We start from the raw sequence: 14,010 nt of genomic DNA on the forward strand, positions 1-14,010 counted from the left end.
ATATAATGTGTAAATGGCTTTACTTTTTCTTTTGTAATATAGATTTTTTTTATATTTTCCACAGTTTATGCTTTTGAGTCTCAACACATCGGTATTGCTGAAGTGACTTTGCCGGGTATCATTGTATCCAGAGGGTCAGCTGCAAGTATATCCTTTATGTATGCATACATTTTGCTGACTATGTGTCGGAATCTCATCACTTTCCTGAGAGAGACCTTTTTAAATCAGTACATTCCCTTTGATGCTGCTGTAGATTTTCATCGACTTATTGCAAAAACTACACTTATATTGGCAGGTAGGTTCTGTTATTTTAGTAGATACTTCTCTAAATTAAAGTTAAATAAAAAAGGGTGTTGTATAAGATATGATTAGTGTTTTTTTGTAATTTTACTGATTTTTGTTGGAACACAATGTAGTATTCTAGGTGTCATTTCATATGCAAGAATAAAAGTATCTCAGCAATAGCATGTAGGTGGGAGGTATTACAACCTTAGTTAGTATACCATTTGTTGTCTGTGTGCTGTTGGGGGATTTCTTACATTGTCTGTCTTTAAAATGCCACTGGAACTAAGAGAAAAGCTTTAAAATATTAGGTGAATTGCCCTCTTAGACAGTTGCCACCAGACAACTGAAATGTTGTATGTGTTTTCCATTGTCCCAGTTAATATGGTTATCATCTCCCAGGCAGGGACACAGATAAGTGGTAAGAGTTCTAATCATTTTTTGTGCAAAGCAAAAAATGTTGGGTTTTGAAAATGGTGGCATAATCAGAAGATCAGTGATTCAAACGGAGCACTTTTAGCCGATTTATATGGCATTTATTATGGACAAAAGATTAAACAGTATAAATTAGATAAATAAATAAAGTTATCTGTTGGCATAGGTAAAAAATAACAATATGTTATAGGATGCCACAAAAGAGTTAACTGTTAAGCACCATTCAATATAATATCCTTGATTTACTAACGTTCTCGCTTTAATAAATCTGGCCCAATATACGTGTGTCTTGAAATGGAACTAAGCCCTTAATTATAAAAAAAAAATGCAATGAGACATGTTCTAACCTTATAACCTTGCCAGCATTTTTTTAAATACCCTCAACCTGTCCCTGTTCCTTTGTTGACACCACCATCTTCTTTTTCTGTTTCGGGTTCTGGTCTTTGGCCATCTTCATTGGGTGGACCAGGATGACATATCTCCTGTGCATGTGCAGGAAATCAATCTGTCTCAGCATCCCCGGGGTATGCCAGGATTCCCGACATATCCTGGTGTCGTATGCTGAGATGTGCATGGGCTGCTCAGCATTTTTTTAAAAGGAATATAGCTATCAAGCAGCTCTTTTGGGCAGATTGTTGTTGTATGTATAATTGAACATACTCATGTGATACATGTTTCTTTATCTTTCAGTACTCCATAGTATGGGTCATGCAGTCAACATTTATATGTTTTCCATCACGCCTCTTAGCACTCTGTCCTGCATATTTCCTAAAGTTTTTCAGGATGACGGGTAATGTCAAGTTGATATAAATTATTTAAAACAAGGGTGCTTCTTTATTCTTCTATCTCTGCTCATTTCCAGTATATATGGAAAATACTAATTGCTTGAAAGGCAGCAGAAGCAGTACTGCTGGTTAAAGAAAATATGCAGGTTTAAAAAGAGGGATATCAATTCACTTTACATGTCACTATTATTAGCACAGATAAACCTTCTTTTATTTATTTATTTCTGTTTTATAAATAGTAAATTAAACTGTTTAATTCTAAAAAAAATAAAAAATAAAAAAAGAACCTAATCAAGAATGACAGCTTGTACTGCTCATTGCTTGCAGCAACACAGCCAAACACTAACCACAAGCTATATCTCTTTGCACTGATGAGTTATTTTTCTTGCTTATTCACAAAAAACAAGAATAATCTAGTTATTAGAATTGCATTTGCTTAGTTACTCACCTCTATCAAACTGGAATTGTAGTGATCCAGTTATTCTTTTGCCTTTAACATCTGATCTGACTTAATTTCTTGAATTTGATTTATTTTACTTGTCTTCCTTTATTTAATTTACTTACAATATTTTTCTTTTCAAGATCTGAATTTCCAAATAAGTTTTATTGGTGGTTTTTCCAAACAATACCAGGTAAGTAATTTTGCAAAAAAATGCTTATTTATGTATTTTAGATCAGACTTTCTCAATCTTTCGCCCCAAACAACACCTAAAGTATGTTTCAGGTGTTAGGGAACCCCTGATATAATCTATTATTGTAAAAGTGCTACTTGCATTGGAGTAGGAAAGTAGCTGGAAAGTCCACGGTTTTATGCAGCTGGCTTTGCAAAGTGGCGTTGGTCCTGGATACAGGCACAATCTTATGGGAGGTCAATCATCAAAGCTTTAGGAAGCCCTGGCAACCTCTGAGGTACCATAGTGTTCCTTAGATGCCTGGTGGAGAATGGCTACATTAAAAAAAATGTTTCCCAATGTTTTATGGGAGCATGGGTTATCTTTTATGTTCATATTTTTTATTTACATTCTTTTTTAAAAGAGGTAATAGGTGTTCAGTTGTTTACCTCATTCAGCTCATGACATTTCAGACAAGAACTAAGATTTGGATGATCCATAAGCCATTTATCTGTTGAAACAGATTGTTTTTTGGAGAGAATGCTTTCCAAGATACTCATAGCAGTTGTTAGAAAGAAGTGTTACTACCTAGGATCATATAACTGATGCTGCTAAAGACATTCATAGAACTAAATAGGCACCGATGCTTGTACAGTTGTTGATATTTACAATAAATTATCCATTGTAAAGTACTGGAAAAACACTGATATGCTAAACAACCACTGCTAGAGAAAAGAATTATAAAAGCATGCCCTACCAAAAAAAAAAAAAGAAAAACAACAAAAGTGTACAGATGCAAGAAAATTTTAAGAAAATGATTTGTTTACATAACGAGCATTTGGAGAATTAGATACTGAAGAGTTACATTACAAGTAATAATAATAGTAACAATAATACAAGCACAATAAATTAAACAACAGACATATTAAAACATCAATATTAGCTATTAATTGTACACCTAAATGGCCACTAGATGGTGGCTGTATTGAATCATGAATCCCAAATAGTTTACAATGGGACAAAAATAATATTGCAAAAATGAATTTTCAAAAAACAATAGAATATGAAACATGGCAAACTAAACATAAACAGTAATATCAAATCTCAAAATAAAATTATTATAAAATAAGAAAAAAATAAATTGGACAAACTGTTCAATTACAAGAATTTCTTGGTTGAGGTAGGAGAAGGTAGACACTTCAAGAGAGTGTGTACATTGTGTGATGCTGGGAGGTTATATGGAGTGTAAGGATTTTGTTTTTATATAATAAATATGCCTACATGTCTTCTTCCATCTCTTAAAACCATCACTACTTACCTAATATTCTATACCCCTCACCTATTATGTGCTACTTCCCCCATCTCTGTGATTGTAAGCTCTTTGGGGCAGGGTCCTCTCCTCCTGCTGTGTCACTGTCTGTATCTGTCATTTGCAATCCCCATTTAATGTATAGCACTCCGAAGTATGTTGGTGCTATATAAACACTAAAAAAATAAAGATATAACAAATGAGATACCCAGAAGGTCCCATTAAAATATTAATACTTTTGCTATACTTTGGATATAGGAATGTGTTAAATGATAGGGCAGGCTCATTTATAATAGGTAAAATATTTATCATTATATATCTATGTATTTGGTAATGTGTTTTCATAATATTCTAACTTCTATTTTGTTTATACAATACAATGTTGTTATGCATACCATGTGTCAGCTGTTTTAGATGTTCCAATGCAGAGCTGCAAGTCAATATTTAACTAGTCAATGAATAGTTCTGATACAAGTGTTTTGTCTTTCTTAAAGGATTTACTGGAATTCTCCTTCTGGCAGTCCTTGCAGTGATGTATGTTTTTTCTTCTCACCATTTTCGGCGAATCAGTTTCCGTGGATTTTGGCTGACGCATCATTTGTATTTATTGATGTATATTTTGGTAAGATAAAATTTAATTGTAAAACTAGTTATTTACTGTGTGGACCTGTCTGCTTAGAGTGCATTCTCCATGCAATAAATACTCTATACTTATGGTGGCCACCAAGCATCTATTTATAAAACAGAGAATCTGACAATTAATAAAATATTCCCTGGTGAAAAATCCTTGTTACCAATAAAACACAAAGACCCACAATATTCTCCAGTATGGAATATTTCAGTGAATAAATAGACCCCTTATATTTAGACAGATGACCCACCAAGGGATTATTTGGATGCAGAGGTTGTATTGCACCACGCAGGGTTGCACAGTGAAGAACTTGGGCGTGAAAAATTAAATAAAAATGTAACTGTGATGCACTAAGAGGGGTGGGGAAGTTCATTGAAGTCATCCTTTTAGGAAAGCAAATAACTTTATTAAATTATTGTGATGCATAGTACAATTGATAGATTAATATAGTATAAACTGTGTTCGAATAGGATCTTTTTCATTTTGGGTGATATTAGTAGGATTAATCAACAATAAATTGATTATAGTTTTTTATTATTAGTTTTTACAATAAAATTGTTTTGTCTCAGTTAACAAACTGTTTATTTATTTCCAGATTATCCTTCATGGCAGTTTTGGACTTATCCAGTTGCCCAAATTTCATGTCTACTTATCAGTTCCTGCTATAATCTTTATTGGGGACAGTTTGATAAGTTTAAGCAGAAAAAAGAGAGAAATTAGTGTTCTTAAAGCAGAACTGCTTCCATCAGGTAATTCAGACAATTCCTAAAAAAAAACAAAAATATGTTTCTAAATATTTTAATATTTTTTTATATTATATATATAGAAAAGTGATTTCTGCAAAGTCAGTCTAATGAACCCTCCCTTCCAGCCTAGTTTCATAGCCAGCCCGTGGACTTTCCTAGATACAAAGCAAAGTAACCTTGTCTTAGTCTTTATCTGGCAAATAAAGAAACAACTGTGCATTACTAAAATCATTCCTGTTCTCTTCATTCCTTTTCTCTTCCTTCGCCTAACATGCTCAAATAAGTAATGTTCCAGGCAATAGTGTCTAAGTGTATTACACTAATGGTCCTCCATTTCTGCTGTACAGAGAAGGGTAAAACAATCTTGAGTGCTTTTGCTGGTGCGTAAAATACAATTTTTAACTAACAGGTAACAGAGTTAATTGGTGTTTTTATATATATAGAGTTTAGTATATCTGCAACTAGCTTTTTACAACTAAAAAAAAAAAAAATAGTACTTAACTTCGACTTTACACTCACCTAGAATACGATTTTGTTCCACAGATGTCACTTTCCTTAAATTTCAGCGTCCCAATGATTTTGAATACAAATCTGGACAGTGGGTGAGAATAGCTTGCTTGTCCTTAGGAACCAATGAGTACCACCCATTCACATTAACCAGTGCTCCTAACGAAGACGCGCTAAGCTTGCATATCAGAGCTGCAGGACCATGGACCACTCGACTGAGAGAGCTGTATTCTCCACCTAGTATTGCCCAGCTTGGTAGTTATCCAAAGGTAAGTCTGTTTATTTGTTTGTTTATTCCATTTATACTGATATTCCTTTTTTAAATAGAAGAATATGTGATTTGTTGTTTATTACATTATATCACCCATATGGGTTTGTTTTTGTGTTGAAAGAAGTGGTGTTAGGCTGTACACATGTCAGTTAGATGAATATTTACTGATGGATTCATGAACAACATTGGGGGACCACTGTAAACATGTCAGAGTTTCATTTGAAACAAGCATGACCGTCCTCCTCTTGCAGATGCCCAACGTTGGGTATGGATTTGTTAGGACGATCCATGAACAACCAATGGGGAATGAAGTCAAAGGAGGAGAGTACAGCAGGGTGCAGCTCATTTGCCCTCCCTTCTCCATAAAGCAGAACGGATATGCTCTTTTGTTCATATGTCAATCTCTGTCACAAGGAAATGGTCATGAAACATTGCTACATAATTTAGCAAGGAGATGTTATTTTAACAATGTGATTTTACTTTTTACAACCAAATATTAAGTAGAAAAACACATTTCTCTACAGATATATTTAGATGGGCCTTTTGGTGAAGGACACCAAGAATGGATCAAATATGAAGTATGTGTGTTGGTTGGAGGGGGAATCGGTGTTACCCCTTTTGCCTCAATCCTTAAAGATTTGGTGTTTAAATCATCTGTGAATTCAAAGATAATGTGCCAAAAGGTAAGCGAGTGCAGTAGAGTGTTTTGGAAATTTATCCTACTGAATGTGATAATTTGCTGTTTGAACTTCACATGCATAGAGCAATTAAAACTAGTGTTTTTACACTTGCAAGCAGGACTAAACCTACTAATATGAAATTGCTTGCAGGTGGGTTCTTCATTGCAAGAGGGACGGGCTATGTTATTTCTGCAATAAAACAAACTTACCTGCCTATTTGCAAATGTTTAGGTAAATTCATGTCCCCTTGTACAATTGATGAAAGGCCAGTACCTTAAGTCAGTGTCTCCCAACCTTTCTTAGTCGCGGCACATATTTTACAATTAGAAAAATCCCACGGAACACCACCAAAAAGTCAGACACGTAAATTAGCTTACCTGCTGCCATCTAGTGGAAGAGTTTTTTTTGGTTCTGCCTATCACTATACATCGCTGGTATAGACAAATGAAGACAAATTTTTTGCAGTAAATAAATCATTATTTAACCAATTAACTGAAATTGGATAATTTCCCACGGTACACCCGAAGATCTCCCAAGGCACACTAGTGTGCCGCGGAACAGCGGTTGAAAAACACTGCCTTAAGTGATATAAATATAGGTTACTGAAGTGACTGTGCCAAGCCTTTTTATTGCAAATAGACAAGGAAAGGATAGAAAAATTAGCGGCTCTTTATGGCTAACTTGATTAAAACTAGATAAAATCCTTTTTTTAATTCGTATAAAATAATCCTACAAACATTACAGTATACATAAATCATGCAAACACAATAAGGGAGAACCTTATGTGTTTACTATACATAATACAAAATCTCTTAGCAATGTAAAGTAATGATGTGTTTTAAGAAAGGATGTTCATCCAACACTAGATTATTAGGTCAGAATAATTAGTACTGGTATTACGGTCCCTCCCAACGTGTTTCGCCCTAATGTAGACAACGAGACTACAATTCAATAGATCATGGTAAGTACACAAAATATAAACCATCAATAGAAAAACATAATGTTAGATTCCTATTCACAAGCAGTAACTCACTTGATATATTGACACGGTAGAAAGTACTACTGATAGGTTGAAGGATCAGAAGCTGAACTTACATCAAAGGTCAGAGTTTTAGATAGCAGGTAAGTAGGTTGGATAAGCACTATAATGGATAGAATCCCAATTAGAAACCACTAAAATATATTATGAACGGCCATTGTCAAATTCAAAATAGTTAAACTTACTTGGACGGTATAATGGTTAGTGTAACTTATTGAGTATTCATTTCTTATGCCAAAAACATAGGAATTGGGGGTATTCTATGAGAAAGCAAATATTTTAATGTTAGAAAAAAGGTATTTAAAAATGGTAGGATAATGCAAAATATTAGTTGTCCACAAGATGGCATACCTGGGGTGTGATCCATACGGATCCTAATAGAACTAATATGTCACCTTGCTCTATTGCTGACATCTTCCTCTGGGATCAGTTTCTTCGGTCATTTTGATAGCCAGGCCAGAATGATATAACATGTCATTCATGCAGCCAGTTATGCTGGGATCATGCACAGTATACATTACAGGAAACATTGCAACCATGCAGGCAAGTTTGTTTTAATGCAGAATGGATGCTCACTCACATTTTTTTATTTTCATTTTTTAGTTTAGTTTTACTTTAAAACTAGTGTTTAAATTATTTGAAAAAAAGTATTAAAAAGTATTTTTAAAAATTATTTTTTTTAGATATATTTTATATGGGTCACACGTACACAGCGACAATTTGAGTGGCTGGCAGATATCATAAAAGAAGTTGAAGAGAATGATGAACATAACTTAGTGTCTGTTCACATCTACATTACTCAGTTTGCTGAAAAGTTTGACCTTCGTACTACCATGTTGGTAAGAAAAAACTGCCTGACCAAGTAACATTCTCATATTCCATGTTTATAGGTTCTACAAGTGCCTGCTAACTGTTTTTTTCTAAAGAAAAATAATGTTTGTTGCAAGTTAGAAAACTTTCTCTTCTCTGGCTCCACTTTGGGTGGAGCAGCTTGCATCCATAATAATAAAGCTTTAATGATTTGGTATTCTGTACCACAAATATGCCCAGATACTATACAGGTAGTCCCTGAGCTAAGGACGTCCGACATACAGACGACTTCTAGATAAGAACGGGGCTTCCCTGCTCTTCCCTGCTTGTTCCTGTGCAAGACAGAGGCTTGAGGGAGGAGGGAGCGGTTCACAGACTTGCAGAAGAAATCTTTTGCTAAACACAGGGTAACTGGGGCTGTGGGTGTTCTTAGGGGGTGAGCTTGTTCTGCATCCCCTTGCAACTCTTTAATGTCCAAGACAGACTCTGCAGTTGTTTCTTTTTGCACAGCTTGTTCCAGAAGTTAATGAATGTCTAGAGTTAATAATGTTTTTTTTGCTTTTTTTTGCTTTGTTTGATTACCTCACAGTGAGGAATTTATACAGTAACTGACACCACGCTGCCTAATAATATGTTGAGACAAACATCTGTCCTAATTGCATTTATTAAAATAATGTACCTGTTTCGACTTACATACAAATTCAACTTAAGAACAAACCTACAGTCCCTATCTTATATGTAACCCAGGGACTACCCGTATTGTAGACCTTATAGGGGTTACTAGCTTAAAAATGTGCTTATCCAGTCATTTTTAGGTGATCTATATTGGTGTAGGGGATCTGTTCTTTCGTGTTAGGGTAGCATTGGGCCAAAGAGACTTGCACTCTTGTCTTGTAGCACCAGATTTGATTCCTAGCTACGCCAATATCTGTATGGAGTTTGTATGCTCTCTCTGTGTATATGAAAAACCTATAGGTGGGTTAATTGGCCATGACTATTGCAGGGGATTGTGAGACCAATGATGGGACAGTTAAAGGCATGACTAGGGACTCTGTAATGTGCCAGGGCCAGGGTTAAATTTAGAAAAAGATAAAAGGAATGCCTACCAGAATGATTAGTTTTCCTGGCACCGTGACAAGGACCAGGGGTCCACTAGAGGGCAGAAAAAAGATAATTTAGCAGCCTTAGACTGGTACCCACCAGATGATATATCTGGTTCTCCTGTTCATTATTGTTATTTTTATTATTATTAATAATAATAATAATAATAATAATAATAATAATAAGCTGTATTTTATATCACACCACCATGTTACTCAGCACTGTACATTAAGTGGCCAGTACAATCCTAGTCAGAGCTATAAAAATAATAATTATATATATGTATATATATATTAATTCAAAGATTAGAAGAAAATAAAGAATTTTGCATTATAAATTCTAAACTAAATATTTGTTATTTGATATTAGAGAGAAAACATGTATTTTCTGTTGTTGTCCTGCAATGCAGTCATTTTATCTTATTTAGACTTTGTAAAATAACAGACATATACTTACAAGTCATTTTATTGCAATTTTACTTCAGAAAACTGAAATTCTATTCAGAACACTATTTTCTTCACCATCCGAGATAATGTATAAATACAGAGTAAAAATAGCTCTTGGTATAACTTATTAAGCTGTATTACAAAGTGTCAAAAAACTGCTAATGCAAGTTGATTGTATAAATTACTATCATACATTGATAAAAATGAGCACATAATGTTCCTGTAACTATATCATTTTATATACAGGCTTCAAAAAATTATACTTAACAGACCTTACACAGTCAAGAATATTAATATGGATAAGTAATCCTCAGATGACTTTTTGGTATGTTTCTCTGGAATTACTGAAAGAGAGAGAAAAATAATGTAGCTGTATTTTAATATTAAACTGAGCCTTGTTGTAATTTACTGGTACTTTCTTGTGTTTTACTTTTAGACTCAACAGCTAATGGCTGGTTTGGGGTACTGCACTATGTACCCCATCAAGGTTATTTCCATTACCATACTAACCTTGAATACAGTAAATCAGCCCTTCTATTTCATATACCCATTTATGTAAATAATTGTTCTGAACTACTTTAGGTTAAAATCCAGTGCATTTCATGTTCATGTGAAGTTCCTGTTGATTGGCTGTCCACACCTTTTGCACATCTGAACCCAACTGAACCTCTTACTGTTGCTCCTATGTATTCTCTATAGGCTGCTGCAGGTGAGATGCTACATGTAGCGTCTGACCCAAGCGTGCGAGGAAGAATTACCCTATACACAATTTTCTGGCTTTACACTTTCATTACCAAATTCAAGTTCATGTTTTTAGTTGTGTTTTCTCCAGTGATTTATTTAGTTTCCAGTCAAAATTATAAAATTTTGCTATTGATTTAGTAATAACTTTATAGAAGATAATGAAGAAATACATGTACATGTACATGAAAGATTTACACAAACAACTTCCGCTTTGACTACCTTAAAAACCAATAGTGTTTCTGTAAATTCATTCACTCAGATTTATTATTCATTCCATTTATAATTATATGGATTACTGTAAATTAAGAATTCATAGGGGTTAAATGATAAAAAAATTTAGCAAAATCTTAACAGAAATCTTACCTCGAAATTTCACAATTTTGATAAAGTGTAGTGGGGTAAATTGGAAAGATGCAATTCAGTTTTTTTGGTGGTTTTTAGTGGTGTAATGGGTATTAAATAGTCCCTGAGGATTGCAATAACTCCTTTAGCTATCTAGGATGTGCTGTGTGGCAAAAATGGAAAAAAATACCAGTAAAAAAGTAAAATAAAAAAATAGAACTGAGAATACAAAAATAATGATCAAATAGTCACCCAAAAATGACCACAACTGTCATAGTTCACAACAGGGGTTTTGGACCATGGGGTTCAATTCGGTCAAACTGTTGGTGAATCGAACAAAGGCAAATTCGATTAAGACTTCCGAATATGTTAATAGAAAATATCAATAGGGTGTAATGTTTTAGTTGTAAAATGTATTTTATTTTCCCATCGGCACAGACGCACCCCATATAGCTTATATCGGTTCATTGCAAATTTTTATTTTTGAATTTTTATCTTCTCCATTCTAGTATATATGCGAGCGCCATTTCCAAAAAGTCTTGAATCGCAGCTTATTCACTGGTTTACGATCTATCACCCATTTCGGAAGACCACAGTTTGAACCATTTTTTATTTCTCTGCAGGAAATTCATCCAGAGGTAAGTGCTTTTACTGTTCATTTACAGAGATGAAATTCAAATGTATTTTATTGTTAATTTGTGTAAAGCCATTGTCAATCCCATTAACGTAATTTGCTGGTGTATTCTGACACGTTATTATAATCTAGCAAAGCTAATAAACCTCCAGAGCTAATTATTGAGTTATCATAATATTCAGTAATTTAATAAACATAATAGGATTCTACAGCATTGCTGCAAACGCTTGTTATGTTTTGTTGCTGAGTACAAGAAAACTAAAAGCTTTCTTGTATAATTAGCTGCCTGTCACTAACCATTTTCTGAAGAGTCTGTATGTAAGTGACCCTTGTCATAGCATATAAAGTCACCTTTATAGACTCGTACTTTTTTATTTTCTCCTTACTTGCCAAACTAGTAAATAAAGCCTCTATGAGTTATGTACCAGTGTTGAAATGTCTAGGCTGCTGATATGCAGTGTGTAAAAAAGTTTTAAATAACAAGGTACATATAGTTCCTTAATGTAATACACAAGATAAATGTAATATGTTAAGAAAAACAGAGTGAAAAATCTTTTTTTTAAAACATTTTTATTTAAATAATAAAAAAGACATTAACAGTATACAGACACAAAGGGCCTAATTTATTGAAGCTCATCAAGCCTGGAGAGGATACACTTTCATCAGTAAAGCTGGGGGATACAGAAAACCTGGAATGGATTTCCTAGAAGTCATTTGCTATTTATTAGCAAATGTTTTAAATCCTGGACCAGATTCATTCCAGGTTTGCTGGATCACCCAGCTTCACTAGTGAACTTTAATAAATCAGGCCTAGTGTGGAGATAACATCCCATAACATGGCTGATAGAAAACAAAAAAAAGATTAAAAAGGGGAGTGACTTTGTTCCATACAAAAGGGTGGGACAGGTCCAAGGGAAGATAAGGGTTATTGGGAGTGTAGAAGGGGGAATAGGGGATGACTACTTTGAAGCGTATGAAACAACCATATGGCAGCTAGAGAACCAAATCCCGGGTCCTCTAGGCCTGACAAGAAGGATTGGTGGCCAGTCATAAGTAAAAAGGGTAATGGCTATGGGGAAAGGATCGAGGTTGGGAGGTATTTCACACATAGGCATGGTGTAGGGCCTGTGGTGGGGTGTTGTGTCAGCTGTTGTAGGGCCAGGCAATCACCCAAGGAAGTGAATGTACTGCAAAAAGTCTGTTCCAGGCTCACCCACTGTTTGCAGAAGGAGTGTTTCACTCTCGTGATGTGGGCCGCCATTTCGGGAGAAATTTGGCATCCCTAACCTCCCTTGCGACTTGGGTAGGAAGAGCAGCTTACTGCTTAGCCTGGGGCTGTTCAATCTTCAAACTTCAATCTGAAATCAAGTTTAGTGAAATAACCAGAATATTCTTAGCCATTAGGAAAGTAATAATTTCATAGATGAGCAGAACAGGATTCATAATTTACAAATTTACAAATGATATCGTCTTTTTATTATAGCGTGTCCTTTTAATTTTAATCTTTTCTCAGGTTAAAAAAGTGGGAGTTTTCAGTTGTGGGCCTCCCGGAATGACCAAAAATGTGGAAAAGGCATGCCAGGTCCTAAACAGGAGGGACCAGACCCAATTTACCCATCATTTTGAAAATTTTTAGACAGAATATTATTAATGTCAGGTTCGAAAAATTTAAATTACATCATAAGTTTATTTGTGTTATCATTTACTGAAATCAGCTGTACCAAAAAAACTGGTTCAGCCATTTTGAGAAAGTAAATCTGTGAATGGTAATATGGTTTAATATGTAACTGATTGTTACACAAGCATCATTTATGTAATTATGTAATTATATGTTTTTACTCTATATTATTTTTTTATTGTGTTGTTGAATTAGTTGTATGTACATGAAGAAGGATTAGAATAACAGGGAAAAAAGTAAATGTTAAAGGGGAAATAAACACATTTTTTTTAATTTTTACCACATATCAACTAAGATTAAAATGGCATAACAAAATCTACTTTGCAGAAAACTTTTAAAGCTAAGAAGGAAGTTTTCTCAAGCATCTACCATTTATATAAGAATATAAACTGATTGGAATGTAAACCAATCTACTTATTTTTTACCTGAAAATCCAGAAAAATGGCTTGAGTATAAACCTAGAACACAAAGTGTGTCCTTCACTGCTAAAACTCAACAGAAATCAACAGAAAAGCCAATAAAGTTATGTGAATACATACATCGATGGTGTCTTTTTTTTTAAAACATTCATTTAAAGGGTGATTTAAATTACATGGGCTCAGTCTGTAAATATTTCCCTCCATTTTACAGGGTAAAGTATTTAATGCTTTTGATTTGGTTAAGATGGGTCACTTGCACATTAAAATCTGTTGTGCATTATTGTTGACCACCAGTATGTGTCCTGTGTCATTGTGTAAAGTGTGTAACGAACTTTGGTAATATCCCAGACAGCAAGAGTTTGTTACACGTGTAACATGAGGACACAGTGTCACCTACTGGTGTAAACCAAGTATAAACTGTTACTTTATTCAAATAGAAAATTCTAATTTTCAATACAATCTTTTGGCCTTTTTTTTGTCTTCTTTTGGATTTTGCCAATCTTATTGTCTCCAGGATTTTGAGATTAGAATGTGGAAATA

The 14,010-nt window shown here is 34.3% G+C and overlaps 1 protein-coding gene across 1 annotated transcript in view; it reads left to right on the top strand.

The window, feature by feature from the left end:
- The window catches only part of LOC140322527 (dual oxidase 1-like), a 49,399-nt gene extending 35,797 nt beyond the window's left edge, over nucleotides 1–13,602 (top strand). The window contains exons 23-32 of the mRNA XM_072399084.1: nucleotides 65–295; nucleotides 1,408–1,507; nucleotides 2,085–2,134; nucleotides 3,917–4,044; nucleotides 4,649–4,802; nucleotides 5,343–5,575; nucleotides 6,102–6,260; nucleotides 7,980–8,135; nucleotides 11,249–11,377; nucleotides 12,887–13,602. Of these exons, the coding sequence (XP_072255185.1) occupies nucleotides 65–295; nucleotides 1,408–1,507; nucleotides 2,085–2,134; nucleotides 3,917–4,044; nucleotides 4,649–4,802; nucleotides 5,343–5,575; nucleotides 6,102–6,260; nucleotides 7,980–8,135; nucleotides 11,249–11,377; nucleotides 12,887–13,009 (1,463 nt within the window). The 3' untranslated portion in view covers nucleotides 13,010–13,602. The remainder of the gene's footprint in view (nucleotides 1–64; nucleotides 296–1,407; nucleotides 1,508–2,084; nucleotides 2,135–3,916; nucleotides 4,045–4,648; nucleotides 4,803–5,342; nucleotides 5,576–6,101; nucleotides 6,261–7,979; nucleotides 8,136–11,248; nucleotides 11,378–12,886) is intronic.
- The last annotated feature ends 408 nt before the right edge of the window (nucleotides 13,603–14,010 follow it).

The sequence above is a fragment of the Pyxicephalus adspersus genome, chromosome 2, assembly GCF_032062135.1.
Source record: "Pyxicephalus adspersus chromosome 2, UCB_Pads_2.0, whole genome shotgun sequence".
NCBI classification, from domain to species: Eukaryota; Metazoa; Chordata; class Amphibia; order Anura; family Pyxicephalidae; genus Pyxicephalus; species Pyxicephalus adspersus.